The 24,395-nt window shown below is 48.0% G+C and overlaps 1 protein-coding gene across 6 annotated transcripts in view; it reads left to right on the forward strand.

The window, feature by feature from the left end:
* TEP1 (telomerase associated protein 1) overlaps positions 1 to 24,395 on the forward strand; it is an 82,461-nt gene that overhangs the window by 1,855 nt on the left and 56,211 nt on the right. For 4 of the 6 annotated variants that reach the window (XM_084806119.1, XM_084806116.1, XM_084806120.1 and 1 more), the window contains exons 2-16: positions 5,990 to 6,262; positions 7,237 to 7,377; positions 8,767 to 9,099; positions 11,717 to 11,875; positions 12,319 to 12,453; positions 14,388 to 14,549; positions 14,720 to 14,875; positions 16,433 to 16,525; positions 16,790 to 16,920; positions 17,580 to 17,737; positions 19,167 to 19,276; positions 20,560 to 20,650; positions 21,470 to 21,638; positions 22,872 to 23,091; positions 24,064 to 24,210. In XM_084806119.1, the coding sequence (XP_084662245.1) occupies positions 5,990 to 6,262; positions 7,237 to 7,377; positions 8,767 to 9,099; positions 11,717 to 11,875; positions 12,319 to 12,453; positions 14,388 to 14,549; positions 14,720 to 14,875; positions 16,433 to 16,525; positions 16,790 to 16,920; positions 17,580 to 17,737; positions 19,167 to 19,276; positions 20,560 to 20,650; positions 21,470 to 21,638; positions 22,872 to 23,091; positions 24,064 to 24,210 (2,478 nt within the window). The remainder of the gene's footprint in view (positions 1 to 5,989; positions 6,263 to 7,236; positions 7,378 to 8,766; positions 9,100 to 11,716; positions 11,876 to 12,318; positions 12,454 to 14,387; positions 14,550 to 14,719; positions 14,876 to 16,432; positions 16,526 to 16,789; positions 16,921 to 17,579; positions 17,738 to 19,166; positions 19,277 to 20,559; positions 20,651 to 21,469; positions 21,639 to 22,871; positions 23,092 to 24,063; positions 24,211 to 24,395) is intronic. The other 2 variants (XM_084806118.1, XM_084806121.1) reach the window with 1 other exon arrangement.

Consider the following 24,395-nt stretch of genomic DNA (forward strand, 5'->3'; position numbering starts at 1 on the left):
TAGAATTATGAGAGAGGGAGAAGGTTTTCACTTTTTCCACACCATGCCCAGTTTTATACACTTCCGTGATGTCCCCCTTTACTCACCTCCTTTTTTTCTGAACGAAAGAGTCCCAAACATTGTAAGCTTTCCTCGTTAGAGAGTTGCTTCAGCTCTTTCATCATTTTGGATGACCAAAATGCCCTTAAATGAAAGGAGAGTTTGGTACCAAATGAGAGCCTGGTACCAAATGTGTGTCCTGCACAAGCAGGGAGGGGAGGATAATGGCCCGTCTGTAGGGGCACAGAAAGCTGCCTTATACGGAGGTCAAACCACTCATCCATGTAGTCCAGTATTGTCAACGCTGACTGGCAGCAATGACTCTCCAGGAGTTTTTCCAGCACTACCTGGAACGCACTTCAATACCTGGATTGAACTTGGGACTTTCTGCATGCAAAGCAGGTGCTCTAGCTGTGAGCCGCGGTCCTTTCCCAGGCAGTGGTGCAGCTAGGACAGGACTTTGGGCCCTAAGTCCAGACCTGCACAGCTACGGGTGGGGAATGATCACCCAGAGAGGGGGCAGGTGATGTGAGCATCAGAAGCAAACCCCATTTTATTCCTGTAGTCATTATGGTGTTACGATTTAATTGTGTTTAACATGCAAAGCTGCACATGCTGCCCGGGGTATCTTTGTTATTTATTTATTACATTTGTATCCCACCTTTCTTCCATTGTGGAACTCAAGGCCCATATGTGCCTGCCCGGACCTTAAGATCATCATCAGCGGCCCTTCTCCGTGAGCCCCTGCCAAAGGAAGTGAGGCGGGTGGCTACTAGGAGGAGGGCTTTTTCTGTTGTGGCACCCCGGCTCTGGAATGAGCTCCCTAGTGAGGTTCGCCTGGCGCCTACATTGTACTCCTTTCGGCGCCAGGTGAAGACCTTTTTATTTTCCCAGGCATTTTAGCTTTCTAAATTTTTATCTTTGCTGTTTTAAATCTGTATTTTAAACTCCTGTACTGCTGCTAGGTTTTATTGTGGTTGTATTGTTATATTGTGGTTTTAATGTTCTATATATTTTAAATTGTTTTATTGTGTGTTGTTTGGTTTTAGTTTTTGTGAACCGCCCAGAGAGCTTCGGCTATTGGGCGGTATAGAAATAAATAAATAAATAAATAAAAATAAATAAAGGTGGCTACATGTGGTTCCCAGGTGGTCTCCCTTCCAAGCGCTGACCAAACCCAGACCTGCTTAGCTTCAGCATGGTGGCTGCCTCGTGTTGTCTTCAGACTATGCCCTCATTTTAGCATCAGGGTTGGCAAGCAGTTCTGTTGTTGTGGCTCTAACATAAGGAATGTAGAAGCAGTAGTAAAACGTGGAATGGTGGTAGTAAAACGTGGAATGGTGGTAGGGGGAGGAGAAGAGTAATGCCCGGGTAAGGTCATTAAGGGCACAATCCTATGCATGTTTAGACAGAAACAAGTCCTACAACTCCCGGGAGTTCTAGGACTTTTGTCTGCCTAAACATGCATAGGATTGCGCCCTAAGTCCAGAGCCCATAGCTGATCGAGGGCAGGGCTTGGGATTGTTCACTGACCAGGAACAAAAAAACTGTCCTATGTCATGAACAGCAGCTTGCTTTGATCTCAAGAATCACCAAATGAAACTTCTCAGCCGTGGCGATAATGAGCACTATTATCAATTGTAAGTGTTGACACATTGGGCTGTATCCAGATTGAGTCATATCTGGAATAGACCCAGTAGATCTACTCTTAAGTATGACTCAGTCTGGATCCATCCCATTGAGTTTGGTGTTGTTAGAGGCACAGGGTTGAAGCTAATAACCCAAGCTGGCAACCTGAGTGGAACCCAGGGGCTCTCCTCTTATATGCACCCACCTTGGAGAATAAGTCTCATTCAGTTCCGTGGATCTCGCTTCCAATTAGAAATGCAGACTTTGGAAGCAAGTTCCTTTCTTCCAAGTAGAAATGAACTGGCTTCCAAGTACAAATTGTACATTTTCTTTGTTGGGAGAATATTTGGTCCAGTCCAGATATTGGGTGTAATTCATCCCCTCCTGATGTGACCTCCTGTGCATGATACCCAGATGTAGGGGGAGAGTGTTGCTTGCACATCTGTTTTTGCAACTTCCCAGAAGGGCCAGGAAAAAGCAGTGTACCTCTCTGACTTCTGCTTGGCCTTGTTTCATGGTAAGGATTGGCCTTGGCAAGTGTTATTTGTGCATCTGTTGCCACCTCTTTGTGAAATTAAATACAGCTAATAATTTATCATGGGCATTTGCTGTCGGTTCTCTTGCCTGCCCTCCTCCTTTCCTGTCTCTTTCCTTTATTCCTGTTTCCCTGCTTTATATTTCCCAGGACATTTTTCCATTCGCAAGCTTGTCTTTTCACGTGAACTGGCATTCAGGGTATCTGTGTTGTTGAGGGTGGGATGGAGAGGGAAGTGAGACAGTGAGGTGTCCTTTGTGGACACCTCACTGCAACGAAATGTGCAAATTGAAGGCAGGCTCTTTCCACATCCTCAACTCAAGCCTCAACCGTAAATTAATGAGAGATGCTAATAGGGAGGCCTGAAGAACTTTGTGAAAAGAACATTGTGAACTCGATTAGGAGAGGTTGTGCAAGAGGTTGTCTTTAGAAGAAGAGATCTGGTTCTCATGACATGTCGAGCTGACTATGGGTTGTTTAACCCTAGTACAAACTGTGGGTTATGTATATAAGAACATAAAAAGAGCCATGTTGGATCAGACCAAGGGTCCATCTAGTCCAGCATTTGTTCACATAGTGGCCAACCAGCTGCCCATGGTAAACCCACAAGCAGGACACAAATGCAACAGCACCCTGCTGCCTATGTTCCCCAGCAACTGGTGTACGTACGCATACTGCCGCTGTTACTGGAGGGTGTTTAACCCTTGAATAACCCACTGTGGCCAGGTTCAGATGACACGCCACAACCTCATTGCGAGTTGCATATTTATAATGGCGACTGGTACACGCAGCGAGCCTGGCATATGGTGAAAACTGGCCCACAGAAACAGTGTAAGTCCAGATGTGTGAAGCAAGTGTAAAGTGATGCACACTGGGGCAAAAACTCCCAACTTCAAGTATAGCCTGATGGGATCTGAGCTAGCGGTAACTGACCAGGGAAGACATCTTGGGGTTGTGGTGGACAGCTCAGTGCGGATGTCAACCCAGTGTTCGGCCGCTGTGCAAAAAGCAAACTCCATGTTAGGCATAATTAGAAAAGGAATTGAGAACAAAACTGCCAATATTATACTGCCCCTATACAAATCTATGGTGTGACCACACTTGGAATACTGTGTCTAGTTCTGGTCACCACACCTAAAAATTGTAGAGCTGGAAAAAGTGCAGAAAAGGGCAACTAAAATGATCAAGGGGCTGGAGCATCTCCCCTATGAGGGAAGGTTACAACAGCTGGGATTGTTTAGCTTGGAAAAAAGGAGGGTAAGGGGGGACATGATAAAGGTGTACAAAATTATGCATGGTGTGGAGAATGTGGATAGGGAGACGTTTTTCTCCCTCTTACAAAACCCTAGAACCTGGGGTCATCCTATGAAGCTGAGTGGTGGGAGATTCAAGACAGATGAAAGGAAGGATTTCAGCACACAGTGCAGAAATAAACTATGGGATTCGCTACCACAGGATGTAGTGATGGCCACCAATTTGGATGGCTTCAAAAGGGGGTTGGACAAATTCCTGGAGAAAAAGGCTATCAATGGCTACTAGTCCTGATTGCCATGTGCTACCTCCAGTAGCAGTGGCAGTGAGCCTATGTGCACCAGTTGCTGGGGAACATGGGCGGGAGGGTGCTGTGGCGCTCATGTCCTGCTTGTGGGTTCCTGGTCAACAGCTGGTTGGCCGCTGTGTCAACACAATGCTGGGTTCTGGACTAGATGGACCCTTGCTCTGATCCAGCATGGCTCTTTGTTTGTTCTTACGATGTGGATTGCGTCCATAAGGTTGGTGCCTGTTTGATGCCTAGACACCTCAGGAATATTCCAGGCCTATACCTTGGATTTGTAGTTCTCATAAAAAACAAACTCAGTAACACGCCTTCATCAGCCTTCTCAAACCTGGTACCCTTCAGACGTGTTAGAGTGCAACTCCCATCATCCCCAGCTGGTGTGGCTATCGATCAGGGCACCAGATTGGAGAAGACTGCCTAACTGATTTAACCATAGAGCCAAGGGGGAAAATGTTTTGCTAATATTTTGCCTGATTGCTCAGTATTGAGCAACCACCTTCCAGTGTTAGGAACGTAGGAGACTTTGACAGACCCTTTGTCCACCTACCCGAGTATTGTCGACATTGACTGGCTGCAGCTCTCCAGGGTTACAGGCAGGAATTCTTCCCGCCCTACCTGGAGAGGCCAGGGATCGAACTTGGGACCTCTTGCATGCAAAGCAGGCGCTCTACTGCTGAGCTGTGGCCCCTCCCAGCACGGCCAATGGGCGCAGAGGGACCGGTATGAGTGGCAAGCACTTGGTATTTTATATTTTTTACCATCTAAGGGAGCAGTCCTATCAAGATCGCCGGTTGCCTCCAACCCCGGGAGGAGTGGTGAGGAGCAGGTCTCCTCCTCGCTCCCCCAGCCCTGCTTTTGCAGCTAGACAGCCGACTTCGCCTCCAGGAACCGACCTATCCTACGGCTGTCTAGCTGCTGAGTAGCGGCCATAGGATTGTGCCCTTAAAGTTACTTGATACATTTCAAATAATTTTAACCTAGGACGTCCTTCAATGTTCAGTTGATTAATCAAGTAGATAACTCTAATCTTTTCATGGATTTAAAAAATGTACCCCAATTATTATGCTTAATTATAAGAACACAAGAACTGTGCTAGATCAGACCAAAGGGTTGTCTAGTCCAGCATTCTGTTCCCATGGTGGTCAACAGATGCCTCTGGGAAGCCCATAAGCAGGGCATGGGTGCAATAACACTCTCCCATTATTATGTGTTTAAATGTGAGTCCTTATAAACCCATGGCGGGCAGGCAGCTTTTTAGAAGAGAGATTTTCCCATGTCTCCCACACATGGGAATGCCTCTTTGGATATGCTGGGATGAATATTTGAATCATCTAGAAATAAATATGTGCATTTCTTCAGAGCTGTTCTATTTAAATGCAAACTGACCTGGATTTAATGCGTGACGGAGTGAGCTCCTGTCTTCAGTCCCAGCTCCTGCCAACCTAGCAGTTCGAAAGCAAGAAATTGCAAGTAGATAAATAGGTACCGCTTTGGCGGGAAAGGTAACAGTGTTCCGTGCACCTCGGTGTTCAGTCATGCCGGCCACATGACCACGGAAGCGTCTTCGGACAGCGCTGGCTCTTCGGCTTAGAAACGGGGATGAGCACCGCACCCTAGAGTCGGACACGACTGGTTGGGGACACCTTTACCTTTACCTATTTTTAAACAAATTAAGGGTTTTTCCTTTTTCAGAGGGATTTGGGCTGCTGTTCTCTGCACATTTACCTAAGAATAAGCCCCACTGAGCATAGTGAGACGGACTGCTAAGTAGACATATATAGGGCTGTAGTGTGGGGTTGCCTTCTCCCCAACTGTGCTGCTTCTAGAGAAGAGAGAGAGTGCTGTGATCTGAAATCTGTTAAGGATCATTGAAATCTAGTTACATTTACTTTAAAAGAAAGTGGCCCCCATTAGATGTAGGAAACATTTTATAAATGCAAGTGTATTAAATGAATGCTGATTGTTGTTTAACTTTGGTGCTTGGTTGTAATTGTTTTATTGTGAACTGTGTATTATTTATCTGTACGATGGCCAGAGAACACTGGTTATTGGATAGGGCAATAAATGTAAGAAAGAATAAATAAATAGCTTATTTAATCTGCTGTTCTGCCCCTGAATTTGTGTGCACATTTCCAAATGCCTGCTGTTCCATGCAATATGGTTTGCAATAGTTACTTGTTCATGTGGACTAATAGCACCCATGCTTTATCCTTTTTTCCTCCCTGCAGACTGCTGAGCATCCAGCTACCTTCTCCGTGAGAGCTATGGATCCCTCTGCCCCTCTCTGCTTGGAGAAGCCTTCCCTTCCTGCTCACTCTCCTGTTTCCCTTACCCTCCAAAGACTGGAGGAATCCCGAGCCCGTCTCTTGCATCCTATTACCCCTTCTGCTTCATGGCTAGCCTCTCTGAAACCTCCCAGCACCCAGAACCACTTGACAACACCTTATGCTCTGAGCTTCCAGGATTGCAAACCCCCCAGCTGGGACCCTGAACAGACACAGGTAAGACCAAGACCATATAAAAAGGATTTATAACAAGGATGGCTCATTTGGTTGCATTTCTTATACCCCATGGTGGTTACAACTGTCATAGCTTTTCCCTGCCCCCCCCCTCCCCCCCAGAAATCCTGGGAAATATTGTTATGCTCCTGCATCCCAGTTCTGAGAGGGGAGAACTTGGCAGGGGCTCCAGCGCTTACAGAGACTTCAGTTTCCTGGAAGGAGGGCACTGGAGACTTGTGGTGTTTCTTTTATAAAGGTTTATTTACACCGTGCTCAGGATGAAGGCCTACAGCATCACATCTCCAAGCTGACCCTGCTCTCTCTCCACTGTGATCTTCTTCTGCAAGACAAAAGCTGGTCTCCTTTTGTCCTCAACTCACCCTTCCCCCAAATCCACCTCCTCCTATCTCCTCAGGCCTTGTAGAACAAGGTTACCAACTCAAGATACCTTTGGGTACTTTGCCCAAAAGATTGCACTGGGGGAAATCCTCAGGCTGTACTCAGCAGCACTGAATAGTAAGGGATAGGCTGACCCAAACACATAACAATATATCTTTTCTGTGGGTGCTAGAAAGCCACCAGCTTGTGACATATCAATAATTTTCAGGGTTGCTCAGGAAGGGGAAGCCACTAGGTCAGGGGTGCCCCTGACCCCACCCCCTTTCCCTCGACCACCGAGTATTTGGTGGTCTCTTGGCTTTTGTGCAACTTTTCCCCCATTCTAAATAGTTTCATTGCCTCTCCTAAGACCTAGTTACCTGCAGGAAGAGCTTTAAGCTAAAAGATGCTGTTATTTTGGTCCCACCTCTTTTGGGCTTTGGAATGCGCCCCCCCCCCCCCAGCTTCTCCAAAATGGAATTTGGCCCTCAGGCAGAAAGAGGTTCAACGCCCAGCACTAGGCCTAAGCTCTGATTTAATTGAAGTTCGGTTTAATCAAAGCTCAGTTTAATCAGATGTTTTCCTTTGTGCCCTAGCAGGGGAATGTGGGTGAGATAGAACATGTTGGCTCGTTGAGTGAAGACAGGTTTGGGGCAGAACCCGCAGAGGATCATGACCTCTCTGAAGATGAGGTGATGTCAGGAGGTGACAAGGAGCCAAAGCGAAGAAAATTAATGGTGAGGCAGCTGCTGCTGGAAGGAGGGTCTCACACTGGGGGCCGTAAGGATTGCTCCAGTTCAGCAAACACACTTTTAATTTCTAAACGCTCACTCCTAGCTTCTGTGCTGCTCACACTTAAATCGAAGAAGGAACAGCAGCATGGGCATCCCCTGTACGCTTCGTGGGTGTTACAGGAGCAAGGCCTGCCCTTCCCCTTCCCAGGATGCCTTTGTCACACCTGGTGCTCCTGGTTCTTGAGGGCCATTGGATGAGGCGCCCTCAGTGGGCCCCCTCAGCGAGTTCACTTTCTCACCGCCATTTTCACCAGCTGCTCTCGCTCCTCCTTCTCTTTCTCATCATCACTACCACTTGCTTGCTGGACGGGTAGAGGGCCAGTGAGCAAGCAGGCAGGGACATCTGCTGTTCCTCTTCCTCACCACCACCGTTGTCTGGGCCAGAGCCAGAAGCAGGTGAACAAGCGTGTTGCAGTGGTGCAGAGGAGGACTAGGTCCAGGGGACTTCTATTAGTGGGGTGTGGACCCTTGGCTCTTGCCCAGCCATGCCTACCCTTGATGCTGGGCCTGGTCACCCCACAAAGTGTGGCTACCTGTTCTTTCAGGAGCGCGACCAAGAAGAACTCTGGGATAATGTGCTATGACTTGACCAGTGGGGAGGAATGTTTTTCCTGCCTCCTAGTTTCTTCCTCTGCGTAAATGATAAAACGAGGTCCAGGACATGGGAAGGGGCTCGTTCTGATTTTCCTGTTCGGATCCAAAATTATCTGGTGTACACTTGGCTTTCTTGATTCAGGCACTGGGATTGTACCGTTTTAAGTGGCAGGCAGAGCAGGCTGGAATGCTTTCCCTGTGTAGAAAACTCCCTGCCCATAGAAAATTGATATGGCATAGGAAAAGACTAGACGAGAACTTGCTCCCTGCTATACTAGTTTCTTGTGGGCAGAGGAGGTATTAATGTAAGGAAACCTACCCCTCTCCAGCCTGAAGTAGTAGAATCCCAGAAAATGTGTACCATGTGATACGTCTGAACGTGTAGACGTGTTCTGTATTCCACAGTGCTTCCCTTCCTTGGCCAAGTGTTCTGTCCCCAGCTGAGGGAAGTCAGAGATATATATGGCCTCTGTCTCTCTCTCTCTGGTCTCCATGGGAGGGATAGTGGTGTGCAGGGGAATTCCTGGGAATCAGATTGGAGATAACAGTAGGGATTCGGGGGGGGGGGTAGAGGCCAAGCCTCGCCCCCTGGAAGAACCCAGGAAGGCTCTGGGGGCCTGAAATAGAACCTCCGCAAACTCTGCATCCCTGATACGGTGGATTTAAAGGTAAACTGGGGCTCGTGGATTCTGCTTGACTTTCTCACTGCTATCTGCTCCTTTATTGTTTCTCTTCCAGATAGCTCCAGTTTTGGCAGCCAAGGCAAAGAAGCCGCTGTCGTATTCTGTCTTCTCCAAACCTCTGTGGTTGGAGACTCTGTTCCTGAAACAAGCCGCCTCTGCCCCCCTCAAGCTTCAGGGGCTGGAGGACTCCAGAGCTCGCCTGTTGCGCCCTGTTGCCACCTCCACCGCCCAACCGGCCTTTTCAAAGGCAGTGGATACGCAGTCCGATTTCCAGTTAGATCGCCAGGAAACGCCCTGTGCCCAGACTTCTGTGGGGCTGGCAGCCGGTTACACAGCCCAGGATGATATTCTCGAACTCGGCGGTGAACTGGAGCCGTCATTGCTAAAAGTAAGGCTCAAACTGAGGGGGGATTCATAAAAAAAGCAGCGATCAATACCTGGAATGTAACTGGCAACAACAGGATGATGTGTTTCCCACGATCGCCGTGGGTTAAATAAGCCACAGCACATGCCGGGCACCATTTGCCTAATCTCCGGCCTGGGTGCAGCTTGTTGTGTCGTCCGAACCTGGGCAGTGTGGCTTGTTGAAGGGGGACGCGACTCTCAAGGAGCCCATGGGTGGGTGTTGGCTTATTTGAGGGTTATTTCTCCCTCCAAAAAGCCATGCCACCTGGGTATGGATGATACACCAACCCGTGCCTGGGTGAGCGGTTAGGAAAATGGCGCTCGACACAGCTTAAACAAATCACCGTGTCTTGTTAACCCAATGTGCGAACCGGCCCACTGTGTGTGAGAGAGATTTCAGGTCTGGAAACTTTGATTGGCTGGAAAAGGATAGGGTGGATGTGGAGGGGAAGGAGGAAGGAGGACTTCTAGCTTCATAGGAGAAATACATTCCATGTACGTTTAGGATATTTTACAGATAGGAACTTGAAGAATTTTCCTTTCCTCAGATCTGTATCAGCAGCCAGAATAGCCTTCCCTGGCACTCTCCAGATGTTTTGGTCTGTAACTCCCATCAGGCCCAACTTGCAGGGCCAATGGTCACAGGGATGATGGGAGTTGTAGTTGAAAACATCTGGAGGGTGCCAAATCGAGGAAGGCTGAGTGAGGAGCCACAGGGCCTCATAATCCACAGTTCCCTGCCTCAGTTTTCTTTTTTAACCTGGGTGAAGGGTTTATGAACTGCACTTTAAGAGGGCAGCCAGATGTGGCCATGATTTCCCTGGCTAGCAGAACGATGGGTTTCACTCCTGCTGTTGGAAAAGGGGTAGAGGCTCCTTCATCTGACATTATTGGCAACTGCAAACAGCCTATTTCGATTGGTCAACAGTTTCATCGAATGATGACATTGGCCAATTAGATGTGGTTGCGATTGTGTAGCCAGTGGTAAGACGCAGCGATGGTTGTGCGTTGGCATGCCAGCCCATCGCACACAACTGTGCCCCTCCCTAAGTTATACATGTAAATGTAGAACAAAGTAGAGCAGGGGTGCTGGACGTCTTTCAGCCCGAGGGTTGAATTCCGTTTCCCAGAAGCGCTTGGGGCTGGCTGTGTTCCAGGGGTGGGTGGGACCAAAGACAAAACAGGGTGGGGCAAAGGGGATGGAGCCAAAATAGCAGCATATTTTAGCGTAAAGCTTTTACTACCAGTAGCTAAGCCTGAGGAGAGGCATTTCAGTCTTTTAGAATGGGGAAAAACTGCACGAAACCAGGAAATCACCAAGCGAGTGGAGGGTGGGGCAGGTGGGGCAGGGGAAGGGGGTGTAGGCCTCTGGGGAACCTGGGAAAGCCATATTTTCAGGGTTTCAGACAAAGCAAAGCTATGCTCTTTTATGGCTGTAAAGAACAGCGGCCTGTTTCCCACCATGAGACCAGGCCTGGGCGTCACGTCCCAGGCATCCACCTGGAATAGTGTGTTATCTGCGAGTTCCTTGGCCCTGTTGCTCAAGGCTGTGCTCAGTCCCTGTTAACTGTAAAACAGATAACAGCAGGGTCTGGTGGGAAGATCCTACCTCTTCTGGACGAAGGTGGTCCCTTTGGGGGCTGAGCTGGTGATTGGTTAAGGGAACTTTGCCCTGGGTTGCTGTGGCTGGGCCTTAAACGGAGGTCGAGGGAGAGGTGTGGCATCTCCCTTCGTCATGGGGGTTTTGGACCTGCTGTTGGCTGGATGCTATTCTGGGAGGCCTGTGCCTAGGTATGTGAAAGGATAAGCTAGCTAGTTTGGTTATTTTGCTTGGGGGTGCGGTATAAAGGCTCTCTGTGTATGCTTTGGTTTTTCTTGCAAGTTTCCAGCTTTGTAATCCTCTGTACAACCTACCACCTCTAATTCTCTCCTTCGCTCTATCCCTTTCCCTATGATAAACAGCTATCCAGCTCCAAGTTGGTGCGATCCTTTCTGTTCAACATCAGTTCTAAATTCAGTGCCTCTTGGCAGGAGAGGGAGGTTACTGGGTGTCTTTGGGGGCTTGAGGCCAGGTTTGGCCTGTCCTACCTTGCAGGGATGTTGGGGTTAGCTCTTGCTCATTTCAGTAGGAACTATGGCTGAGAGCATCCTCAGTGCTTTTGTTTTCATTGGTACTAGATACCTAGCGGATAATTCCTTCCATTTCTGATGTTCCAGCCGTGAGTGCCAAAAGATAGCCAAAACAGCACCATCTGTGCATGAGTGGGAGTTGTCAGCAGGCTAGGGGGAACCTCAAGGTTTGCAGAAGGCCCAAAGTTATTTTCGGGGGGGGGGGAATCTTCCCCCCCTCCCCACCCAAGAACAGCTCAGTGAGGACTAAAGATGTTCATAGGCCACAGAATGCAGAATGATTGTTTTGGGGGTCTGTGTGAGATAAAGAGGGAAACTGGGCTTGCTGGTGGGGGTGGGGGGATAGAGTGGTTGGAATCCTGAACAGCAGCACTTCATATGGTAACATTTTGTGGCAGGTCTGGCTGAGTGTCACTGATCGATTAATTTCAGTTTCAGTTGAGGGATTGGTGTGTTTTCTTTCTGTCCAGTGGCAGGAGGATGGGCATGAGATGGATTTGGCTGGCAGGATGCAAAGATACTATGCGACGGTGCCTGATGACCCGCTGAAGATGCAGCTGGAAGAGAGAGACCCCTCGGGAGACGAGTTGCCAGTGGACAGCAAAGAGCAGGATGTGAAAGAACAAAAAGTAAGAGGTGATGGTAGTGGTGGTGGTAGTAACAAGCACTGTTTGCTTAACAGGCACCAATGCTGCAAATTTTCCTGGGGATAATAATAATGAAAAGAATATTAATGCAACACTGGCCACACCACTGAGTGTTGCCAGCTTCACAAATGAAGAGGAATGGCTTGTCCTGGATTTTTGTTTGTTTCGGTTGTTGAGTGGTTTGTTGGCCTGTGACAGGTGTTTCCTGAACCCAGAGCCTTATGCGCGAGGCAAGTTGCGTACCCCTATAATATGAGCCTCCGGTCTTTCATCCAGCTCTACGGAGCTTTTATGGTTCTTCTTTCTCTGTATCTCTGACAGGGGTGGTGTCCTGTGGAATTTGCAGGGAGGAGGACTGTCATGGAGCACTTCCTAAGATCTTCACCCCTCATTTTTCCTTCTTCATTCTCTCTCTCTTTTTTTAGTTGACATTGTTAAGCTTGGCCTGCTGCTCACTGGTGGAAGGGGCAAAATTTGGGAAGCCTCCCACTGAGCTACAACAGGCGCTGGTGCAAGTGTGTGAGAGTCTAGCGGAGCATGAACCGGAATTCATCCTAAAGGTATGAAGGGCAGATGCTAGGAGTCTCGATTTCTGGTTTGTCTTACACTAGGGCCTGATCAACTCAGGGCCCTCAACCAGATTCAAGGATACCAATATGACTCAAGTCCACTTGTGTGAAGGAATGATTTATTGATGGAAAATGGATGCAGAGAACACAAAAGAAAGCTTATATGTCCCTTAACGCTTGGTTTAGCCACTCTGGTTCCCAGGGGAGTGACAGGCGTCGTTCCTTGGGGCTGGTTATCTGAGCAGATGGTGCACCTTCCCCCTCTCAGACGAGAACAGGTAACAGGCCAATTTGCTCAGGATTTTATACAGCAAGCCTCACTAAGTTAGAAAGCTGTCAGGAAGCACACTGACACTGCCCCCCCCCCTTTTTACCAAGGCCTTTCTGTCTTGGAAGAGAGAAAGGAGCATCCTTATCAGTTCAGAAAGTACAGACCATGCAGAGCTGTGCAAAGTAACTACTGTACATTGTCTGTTAGTTTCTGTTAGTAGCAAAAAGCGTGGCCTTCAATGTTTGAGAACACAGCTATGAGAACCAACTCTAAAATCATGACAGTTGCCAACTGCTCTAGCAAATTAGTGTGGTTATGCCATTAAATACTGGCTTTTCTCTGGGTAGAGTCACACCGGACTGCCCACCATTCTTGTGAAACCAAATCCAATACATGGGTTGCATCCAAAGCCTTAGGAGGGAAGTGAGGCATTATGGGTAATTCTGCCCCATGGGATAATTTGGACCTAAGAAGTGGGCCTTGGTGAACCTGCACATTCTTGTGGTAAATTACAGAGATTGTTTTCATAAATGTGGTTGATTTTCCAACTACTGGTGTCAGTTCTTGTTGGAAATATTATATAATAAATCTAAAAACTTGAGGATATTGTTCATTACAATGGGCTACTGATATCAAACTGACAGCTTCCCGCTGTTACAGTGATCATATTATCATTGTTATAAATTGTACAACACATAGAGAATTTATTTTATGGGGCATTTAATTAATGTAATAAAATCGTTTCTAGCTTTTTGTTATCAGAGTTCTGGCATTCCTTTATCAGAGTGCCTCTGCTAATAATAATAGTATTAATTAATAAATAATAACAATGTCTTTATCTTGGCCTTCCTTCTAAGGAACTCATGGCAGGGCACACAACCCCCCCCCCCCCATTTTATCCTCACAACAACCCTGTAGGATAGTTTCTAAGGGGTAGCCATGATAGTCTGTTACTAAGGCTGAGAGAGAGTGGCTGGTTCGGCAAGCTTCATTTGAACTGTGAGGACTGGAAACGTGCACCTGGAAAATATGGAACCCACACTTGCTTTTTATCACCTCGTCCACATCAGGGATTTCGTCCACCTCCCGTTCAGTCAGGGCTGGCCCTACCGTGAGACAGCATGAAGCAGTCGCCTCAGGTGACAAATGCTAGGAGGAGGCAGCAAGGTGTTACAGGTCCCTGCCCTGCCTCCCCTAAGCCAGCCTGCTGCCTTCAGGTGTGGTGGAGAAGGTTGTCCCATTGCCAGTGCTGAAGAAAGAGTTAGCTGCCAGTCCACCCAGCTTTTGTATACGGAATGGGAGGGGGCGCCATCTTGCCCTTCAGCTCAGGCAGCAAAATACCTTGGACCAACCCTGTGTTCATGGCTCAGCTGGAATTGCTGGGTTCAGTTCCTGTGTAGTTAAAACTATGGTGTTCTGTGTGGGGTGTAGGGCACAGTAGTGGTGCCGTTCTCCTTGGGCTGCCCAGGCGGAACCTGAGATGTGTGGCAACGCGGACAAGTGAAAATAAATCCTCTGTCAGGAAGTATCGAAACATGCTGCCTCATCTGCGCATATTGATGCCCTCACATTCCCAAGAACGTTGAACATCTCCATGACTCCCTGGGGGTTTTCCTTTCATCTCTTCTATATATACACTCTCTCTCTTTCACAGGTCGCCCTGTACACTCGCCAAGAACTGAATATCCGTAGCACAGCCAATTTTCTTCTGGCATTATCTTCTCACCTCCTGCCCTGCCGCCCGCACCTGCGGCGCTATTTCTGCCATGCCACGCAGCTGCCGTCTGACTGGATGGAGGTGGCCCGGCTGTACCAGGTAGGAGAGAACACAGTTTCTCTTTCTTTCTGCCAGCTCAGGCTCTGGCTTTGTCCAGAATGCTTCAGCGGGGAGTTCCAGCAGTGACATCCAAGACACAGAGCTCCTTCTCTTTGCTGCTCTGTAGTGTACAAATGGCACCATTTTCCCCCTTTCTCTTTTACATGCAGAGCCTAGCAGGGGAAGGAGAGGCTCTGGCCCCAATGCCTTCCTGCCTCCGCGCTGCCATGACCGATAAGTTCCGGCAGTTTGACACATACCAATTGGCCAAGTACAATACCCGCAAGAGCCGGGGGAAAAAACGCCAACAGCCAAAGAACAAGAAGGTGGGGTTTTCGACTTAAGTGTTTTTGTTAGATTTTCTTGTGCTTCTTTGTATGGGCTAAATGTTGGTTGTTCCCTGCCTATGTCCAGCTTTTCCTCTGACACTGGCTGGGCTGAGGTGCTGTGATGTCATGAATGTTCACAAACATTCTAACTGCTCAGGGGAAGTTCTCTGAAATAGAATATTCTCAGTGTGGCTTCTGTGACAGAAGTGAGCAGTAATTCTTAATGTGGGGGGGAGGGACTTCAGACTGGCTGTTCAGGGAGGGAGGGAAGTGGGCAGGTGAGGGAGCTTTGGGGGTGTTGGGTGGGTTGAGTCGTGGGCCAGCAGGACTAAAAGTGGCTGTGGGGCTGAACTGCATACATTCTAGTCTGAAGATGTCCCCATATGGGAATCAGTCCTTGAAAAATCTTTATATGACTTGGAAACTCAGAGCTGAAAAAATACCCTAATTATCTGTCTGTCTTTCTGTCTCTCTCGCTTTTCCCCCTTGTTTCTAATGTTTTAACTTTTTAGTGATTAGGGTGGGTCCTACTGTGTATCCGTCATCTATCTTGTTGTCATAAACCCCCTTACTGATAATACTTCTCAAAGCCAATTTAACATCCATGAAATCCTTGAGAGAGAGAGCGAAATACTTCCTCAGTCTCAACCTTGTTGGCCTAGAGAGGGCTAACTGATCACAGAGCTCAAAGGTTTTGTTTGTTTGCTTATTACATTATATACTGCCTGATAGGAAGATGTCCTCAGGGCAGTGTACAATCATAACCCGCCAAACAATACAAATAACAAAATATTAAAATATTAAAAATATTAACGAGCCAGCCAGTGAAGTTAATAACCAGAGCAACAGATTAAAGATTAGATGCCTGCTGTTAGAGGAAGGTCTTGACCTTGTGTCTAAATATGTACAATGAAGATGCCAGGTGGATCTGCCTGGGGTGGGCATTCCACTACAGGGAAGGCTCTTGCCCTGGTAGTCATCCATTGTACCATTGTGGGTGGTGGCACCCGGACAAGAGTTTTTAAAGATGATCTTAACAACTGTACAGGAACATGTAGGAGAAGGAGCTCCTTCAGGTATTTTAAAATGCCTCCTTTTCAGCTCGACACATCTATCTCCTAGCACTGTAACCTCCACCAGTCCCTAAGAGAACAAAGCTCCCCTTGATCCTTGTCAGTTTCCACCATTTGGACTTTCAGCTCTTGTTCTTCCCTGGCCCTCTCTTGTCTATTTCTCCTACCCCATTTATACAGCAACCTCTGTGGCTTAGGCTTGCTGCTCATCCATGGCGTTCCACCTCGCCCCCCCCCCCCCATTTCCAGAATGCTGTGAGCATCAACCTAGGGAGCAAGGCAGGTCTCCCGCTCCACACAATCTCTCACACTTGTGATCATGAGAGTTAGGAACCTGAATCTGTAAAATACAGAATCCATGCTTACAGAAGCTTATCTGCAGCATCCAACGTTAGTTGTGTCTCTTAAATATGAGGGGCGGGGGGAGGTCAAGTGCACATTCACCAAGTTTATTAATTTGGTCATTTTGTGTTCTCTGCAGAAGCCTGACTCCTCTCATTGGAATAACTGGAAACAGAGCTCTTTGGGTCAGGATGAATGCCTCGCACCGAAATTGAAAGCGCTTGAGAAAATTGTAAGCACTTCCCGGGGAACAGTGGCAGATGTGTCCTGGAAATCAGGTCCTCCCCCCTTCACCAAACAGACACACATGAGGTCTATAACTGTGGACATTCATGACCAGGAAGAGCAGAAGTATGTAGTGAGGTCCCCCAGGCCCAGGGAAGGGTGTATGGGAGATGACGGCCACATGACATGCACCGTGTCCCCTTTCAAAACTCCTGTGAAGATGCAAGGTGGATTTCAGATTTCTTGGTCCTCTCTTGTTTGTTCCCTACAGTTTCAAGAGAGCTTGGGATCGAGGCGGGCTCATCCAGCAGCCCCCAAAGATCTTTTCTCTCTGAAGGCTTTGATCCAGCGCCTTCACATTTGTGAGCCAGCCCAGCATGTGATGAGTCTTCTGGGGAGGAGGTAAGAGTACCTGCGTCCTGCTGAAACTCCTGGCTAGTAGTAGCCTTTTGCTTTTTGACACTTCCATAGGTACAGCCTATATGCGTTCTCTAAGATAGAGACGGGGGACCCGGTGCCCTCCGGATGTTGTTGGACTGCAATTCCCATCACCCCTAGCAAGGATAGCCAATGGTGAGGAATGGTGGGAGTTTTAATCCAAGAACATCTGGAGGGCCGCACATTCCCCATCCCTGCTCTAAAACAAGATGAGGAACCTGTGGCCATCCAGATGTCCTTGGACTCCAGCTGCCATCATCCCTGGCCATGCTGGCTGCAATCTGAACCACTCTTGCCTGTAGGCGAGCAAAATAACCCACAGTGCCCGACAGACGACGTGATCACCCACAGTGGGTTAAATAACCCCTATTGCTGACCGTGAGTTATCAGAGTGGGTTATTTTGGCCAAAGAAGACATCATGGATTTAAAAATTCCCAACAGATGACACGATAACCCACCATGGGTTAAATAAGCCATCGTGGCTTATTTAACCTATCGTGGCTTATCGTGTCATCCAAACCCAGTTACTAGGTAGTCTACTTGAAATGTGGCCATCAGTGGACCACAGTCTACCTTCCGCTGGCCCCCACCTTACAGCTTTTCCTTCTGTTGCACTCTTCAGGTACCCCTCGGATTTGTGCACTTTCTCCCGAAGTCGCCTCCCAGGATTGTGGGACCCAAGACTTGCTGGCACTCGCATGAAACTGCCAAGACCGGTGACCTGGGACCGGGCACTCAGCCAGCGGGGGAAAAAAACCGCGGTCTGGGAGGAGCTGATTGGTAGGTGTGGGAGTTCAGGGTTTGTGGTTGTTGTTGTTTTTACCGCGTTCACCACCCCTGTTGGAAGCTGATGTTGCAGAATCCTATGCTGGGCAAAGATCGATTGCCTGTGTGGTGAGTCAAGAAAACAAGTCTTGGAGGTGTCCTAGTTGGAATGGGAGTGTCTTTGCAATCCAGGTTTTATCAGCAGCATTTGCAAGGAAGGCGTATTGCCTTCTCTCCTCAGCCAGGGGGTATGTAAAAGAAGTGTGCATTCCCCACGGTAAAAAATTCCTGCCTGGTTTTAAAAATGGAAACCTGCTAAATCTCAAATTTAGACCTAGTAGGGCACAGGTAGGCAGTCTTTTTGGCCTGTGGGCACATTTAGCAATTTGAGAAACTGTTGGAGGCATCACCACAAAATGGCTGCCATGGGAGGTGTGGCGAAGGACAAGTAACCTGCCTAAAAGGCTGAATACAAGGCAGAGGTGGGCGCTGAGGCCCAGCACACTAAAGAACTCCTTTGAGCCCCCCGTTCTCAGCACGGACAGAAACCTATTTCACAGCCATCTCACCTGCTGGTAAGAATGTGTTAATTTAAAAAAAAAAAAAGTGGGAGGGTGTAAGCACTTTGGCGGACACCAAGAAAGGTGTCTGAGGGTGCATTGGTGTCCATAGACCTTTTGTTACCTATCTGGGAACAATGTTGCACCCCTTTTCTTTCCTGTGTTTTAAAAAAGCAAGTTTCTAGACTTAAAGGTTTGCCCAGTGAAATCTCAGAACTGAGTAAAAGGGGGTTTATTCAGCAAGGGAGTGGGGCTTCTGTGGGGCTGCTTGCCCCTCCCCATACCAGAAGCCAATTTGGAACCCATCTGAGGCCTGGTTTCGTGTCCTGTCTGAGGTTCAGTGGGTGGTCTTATTGGAGGTGGCATCCAAGTTCTAGAGTGTATCTTCTGCAAGGTGCAGCTTGGCTCCCTCCATGCTTGACTTGAGACACTCAGCAAAGTTGTTTCTTTGCTTGGTGGCAACTGAACGTGCCCTTGGTTTCATTACTGCTGATGTCTTGCTTGTATCTTTTTAAAAAAATGTATTGCTGTTTCATACTTATTTGCTCTGCCAATTCTAATCTATTCTGTTTTTCTTCTTCTTTTGATAATTGTTAGCTGCCTTGGACGCTTCAAGGGGCAAAAATATATAAATATTTAAAATGTACATATAAACACACTCATACAGTCTCTCTCTCGCACACGCACACGCACACACACACAATTTATGCATGTCCCAGAATTTTTCTCATCTTGGCATAGATTTCTCTTTGCTTTTCTTTGTTTATTAAGTTTATATACTGCCCAACTGGCACACGCCCTCGGGCTGGCTTACCGTCTAAAACAGCGTTGACTTTGGTGCAGTGCTGATCCCACCAGATCCCATCCATTCTTCCCCTCTGCAGACAGCGGGAAGCTCCCTTTCATGGCCATGCTACGGAACTTGCGCAACATTCTCCAGGCTGGGGTGAGCGAGAGACACCACGACCGCCTGCTGCAGCGCCTGGAGGACAAGGTAAGGCTGTCACAGGTTGCTGGTGTTGTTTTTAACAGAGCCATGATAGGAAGCTGCTTTGTTCCAGGTCAGGCTATTTGTCCGTCAAGCCCAGGAGGATGTATAGCTCAGTGGTAGAACACCTGCTTTGTATGCAGAAGGTTCCAGGTTCAATTCCTGGCATCGCCAAGTAGGACAGGAAGAAACCTTGCCTGAAACTCTGGAGAGCCACTGCCTGTCTTTCCTATCCTGCACCGGGGGCATTTGAACAGGAGATGCCAGGGTTTGTTCCTGGGATCTTCTCCATGCAAACCATGTGCTCTTATCACTGAGCTACGAGGGAGGTGGTGATCAGGCAAGAACAGTACAAATTTTGTCTTTAAAATATACAAATAGATCTAGATAGGTGTCTGTATTAAGGGCTCTGTTGCGCTCTGGCATAACCAATGTCAAGAGCCATGCAGACAGCCATGCAGACAGCATAGGTGGGGCTACGCAGATGGAGGTGGCATGATTCAGGGTGTTTCCTGTTTTGAATCCTGTGGGATGAAGGCCACAATCTGAGACAGTGGAGTTTCCAGGGTGCAGGTATGAACTGATCGATCGCAATAGAGTCCTAGCATGCATTTGGTTTCTATTTCTCCATAGGTGTGAATGACTGTCATTCACTCCTATTATAAAAAGGAATGTAAAGTATTTTGGACAAACCATTACCGTGGGGGTAAGACCTAATCCTTGGCTAAGCTGTCTAGTGATTTATAGCCCCAAGAGTTTTTCCCCTCACTCAGGCCTCAGTTTCCTTAGTCCTTGCTTGAGAAGCATTGAAAAGTTCGATGCTGTTCCCTTGCTGTTAAGAGTCGAAGCTTGTGCTGGGAATGAACGCTAGGGGGCGCTTGCTAGTGTCATGCTGCCTCACTGCTAACATGTATGGTATAAGACCCGTTGTACCCCATGGCTCTGGGTTCAAAGAAGCTGTCTGATCCAACCACTGGGTACGCCTGTGTGCTGTAAGTTACTCAATAAAGCATCTCCTTGTAAGTAAACCTGGGTCTGATTTATCACTGTCTTGGCACCTCTAACCTAAGAGTTCAAGGCCCACTGCAGGGGCAGTACAGGAGGAAACTGTGTGTCTCTGTACGTTGTACTCTTCTTTCTCTTCCCCTCCCAAGTTTCCTTCCATAACACCCACCCACCCACATACTCCTTGGTTCTGCCATAGTCCTGGCCCTTTTCCTAGTTAGTTTGTTTTAGTAGCTCCACCTGTTTCATTTTTTCCCCCTTCCTTGTTTCTCCCTCCCTCCCAGGAGTCTGTGATCCGCAGCAGACAACTCCCTTTTCGGTTTCTTGCGGCCTTCAAGGTTATCCTAGGGTTGGAGGAGAGCCTCGATGAGAAGGGTGAGGTCAGATTTCTGTCCCTTTGGTTTGATCCGGCAGAGCTCCTATGTTTTAAAGATCTTTTTTGAACCGATATCTGTTGTTGCTATTATTATTGTTGTTGTTATATCTTCTACTATTATTATTATTATTATTATTATTTTTAATAAATAGGTGGTGTATGCATGGTTTTAAAATTAAAGTAACCATCATGTACGTAGGAAGCATCACGGCTTTATCTTGTTTAAAATATTTGTAGCCCAGCTTGACAGCGGGGCTCTGCAGTGGCCAATGGTCCAAGAAAATTAAGAGGCAATAATTATAAATACAGGTACATTTTAAAAAAGGGGCTGTGCTGTCTGATGAAGGCATCAGGAAGATGACGCAATAAAATGTCCTCTTTCCTGGCATTAGAAAGCTGGTGCTCTTAACTCAGGGCTGCTTAACCTGTGGCCCTCCAGCTGTGGTTTGACTCCAATTCCCATCAGCCCTAGCCAGCCTGGCCAATGGTGAGGGATGATGGCAGTGGTAGTTCACCAATGTTTGGTGGACCATAGGTCCCCAGCCTTGTCTTAATTGCTGCTTCCTCAAGGTGTTCTGATGGCCAGAAAGGAAATGTCAGAGGGAGAGAGAGATCAAGGATATGCAGGCAGGAATCTCAGATGGGCAGAGGGTACTCGAGTTGAGTTATGAGGAAACAAAAAAGCAAGATGAGGTGTGATGAGACGGCATAACTACGTTGTCTGTGGCATGAATTTGTAGCCTTACTTGTAGGTGCAGGAGGGTGGATTTGCTGGCTGGATTGAGCATCCGTCTCTTTTTCCCGTCTCCCACCCACAGAAGCTCCGCTCCCTAGCAACTCTCACATCCTCAAAAGGATCCTGAGGCGTTCGTCCCTCCCCGGGGGGCGAAAGCGGGCCTGGAAGGCCGAAGAGCTACGGAGGTGCATGGAGGTTCCCGTGATGTTCCAGTTGATGAAGATGGAGAAGAAAAGACTGCTCAAGTGCAGGTAGTGACGGCCCTTTCCCCACCGCCTTAAGCCTGTGAACAGAAGGGGGACAGGAAAGGCAGGAGAAGCAGGAAGTCGAAGGTCTGCCCTGCCCAGTTTCCTGTTTCCAGCTGCAGCCAGCTGGATGCTGCTAGGAAGCTCATAAGCAGGGGCGTTGCATTTGTCTCTGGTATCTTTGGCATCTTTGGCTTGGAGATATATTGCCTTTGGTCATGGAGGCTTCCCTTCGCTGGCATAGCTAAGAGCTGCTGACATCCAGCTCCTCTCTTTATGAATTGGTTTGCTTGCTTATCTCCCTCCACCCCCAAACCACCTGTGGTTGTCAACATCTCTCGTGGCGGCAGATGCCGTGAACCGATTCCAAGTCGTTCAGAAAAAAATGACTTCACGCTAGCCATAGCTTAACTTCAGGACAGAATAGGAATGATAAAAAGGTAGTCGTGCTGGTCCATGAGAAAAAATAAATCCAAAATCTGTAGTTGAGCAATACCTTTATTAGGACCCACTGACTTTCCACAAAAATGTGCAAGCTTTTGAGTTCTCCTGACTCATTGTCAGGCTTGGTGGTACAAAAAGCAGGGTGCTGCCTAGCCCGATGAAGAGTTCTGGAGAACTGGGAAGCCTGCACGTTTTTGTGGAATATTAGTGGGTTCTAATAACACAGGGGAGGGCAGCCTCTGGACTGCCTAACCTGGACCATGGAGGTTTCCAATTTGGCCCGACCCTCTGCGGGCCCTGCCTCCACCACAACCCCATTCCCTGCCCTGGAGGCTCTGATCAGAGATCTGAAGATAATGTGGGGGTTCCTTTGGGTTCAGCTGAAGTGTGGAGGAGCCAGTTCTGCAGGCCCCTGCTGAGCCCCTTCCCACACTGCCTGCACCCCAGTTGGGATACGAGCAGCACAAGAAGGAAGTGTCTGACTGGGCCGGGGTTTCCAGGAGCTCCATGCCTCTCTCTGCTCAGAGAACCGCCCCCCCATGTGGGTGGGGCTGGATGTGATCACAGAAGGGGGAGGGGTCTTGTCACCGTGCCCTCCTCTGGCCCACCAGCTTGATTGGGGTGGGGCTACCTGGACCAAAAGCAGTTTCTCACCCTTGCAATAAAGGCACTGGCCAACTTGGATATTGGATTTTTAACTGCAGGAGTTCCTTGTCCGTTGCAGCACCACAGCAAATACAGAGTGCATTGTTCATCGGTGTGTGTTTTTGTTTGTTGGTCTGTCTCCCACAACAGAGACCTCCGTTGCAGCCATTCTATTCTGCAGCGTTACCGCCAGGCTCTAGAGACGGCGATCCACTTTGCCGTACGGCACAACGTGCCCCCCATTCCTGGCCGCACCCTGATCCTGATCTCTTGTGAGGAAATGAACACACCTTACATGCGAGCCCGAGATCTCTGCTGCCCCTATCTAGACTGGATGGGCTGCAGCAAATGGAGCAACGAACCTCTCACGGTTGGTAAATTTAAAAAGGCATCTTTTCTCCCCTTCCTTTTATTCCTTCCTTATTTGTTGAGCTTTAATAAAAGAACATCAAAATAAGCAAAGATGAAAAAGTTTTGATAAGTCTTCCTCCCGCCTGATTTAAAAACACAAAACTCTGCAACCACATTTCCAGAGAAATATTAACATCTGTTGACAGCAGACTTCCCTGACCTGGTTCCCTCCAGATGTGTTGGATTACAACTCCCAGCATCCCTAAGCCAGCATAGTTAGCTGGGGTTATGGGAATTGTGGTCCAACACATCTGGAGGGCAGCAGATTGGGGTAGGTTGTTTTTACAGGATGTATATGACAAAGTAATTCATCTTCAATTATTTATTACTCATTTATTTTGAAAGTGTTTATTGCCCCTGTGCCCCACTGAAAAACAAATGCTTGAGGTGGCTTACAGCAACGTGTTTCAAAACATCATGAGCATCTCGACAAAACAGACATAAAATCAGAGGATTGGTAAGAAGGAATATTTCAGCTTGGTAGGTCAAAAGACTCTATTTTTCATACAGGAGCAGCACAGCTGGCATTGCTGATATGTAAAAAAAACCCATAAAGTCAGGATACATACCCACAAAAGGAGGAGAGTGCACAGCCCCCCCCCCCAAGTAGAAAGCAGGAATGCTGCGGTGATAACACAGACACATCTGGATTATGTGTATCCCATGAGCGAAAAGTTTGTTTTTCCCATTGTCATGGGCTCTGATTTGGCAAAAGAAGAAACTGAATTATTCCCAGTACAATTATTAGGACATAAGTCTGGTCACCATTCCCTCCCCTATTGTTCATTCATCTCAATAGGAAACAGCCTTCGTACCAAGTTGGATCATGAGCACATCTTGTCCAGCCGCAAGGGGTTGCCCTCAAAGGGATTAGAGCCTTGACTCGCTCTTTTGAAATTGATATTTCTCTCCTCTCTCTCTCCCCCTCCAGAAACTGGACATGGCTATGTTGCTGGGCTCCATGGTATACTCAGCCTGTGAGCAGGCCCAACTCTTCCTCTGCAACCAGGCAAAGAATGTGGGGCCTGTTACCATGACAGGCTCTGTGCTGAAGGATGTACAAGTCCTAAAAGAACAGGTAAGAGCTAGAACTGCAGGTTGTATCAGGTTCAGCTTCCCAGTCCGATGGTGTGGCTCCAAGGCAGACTTAGCCCTCTTTCCCCTTTCATTTGATAATCCAGAGTAGCCATCTCGCCATTAAGAAGACAAATGAGAGGAAATCATAGACTCACAGAATAGTAGGGTTGGAAGGGGCCTATAAGA

The sequence above is a fragment of the Heloderma suspectum genome, chromosome 6 (assembly GCF_057233095.1).
Source record: "Heloderma suspectum isolate Gila_16-S chromosome 6, 16-S_ref, whole genome shotgun sequence".
In the NCBI taxonomy this organism is placed as follows: domain Eukaryota; kingdom Metazoa; phylum Chordata; class Lepidosauria; order Squamata; family Helodermatidae; genus Heloderma; species Heloderma suspectum.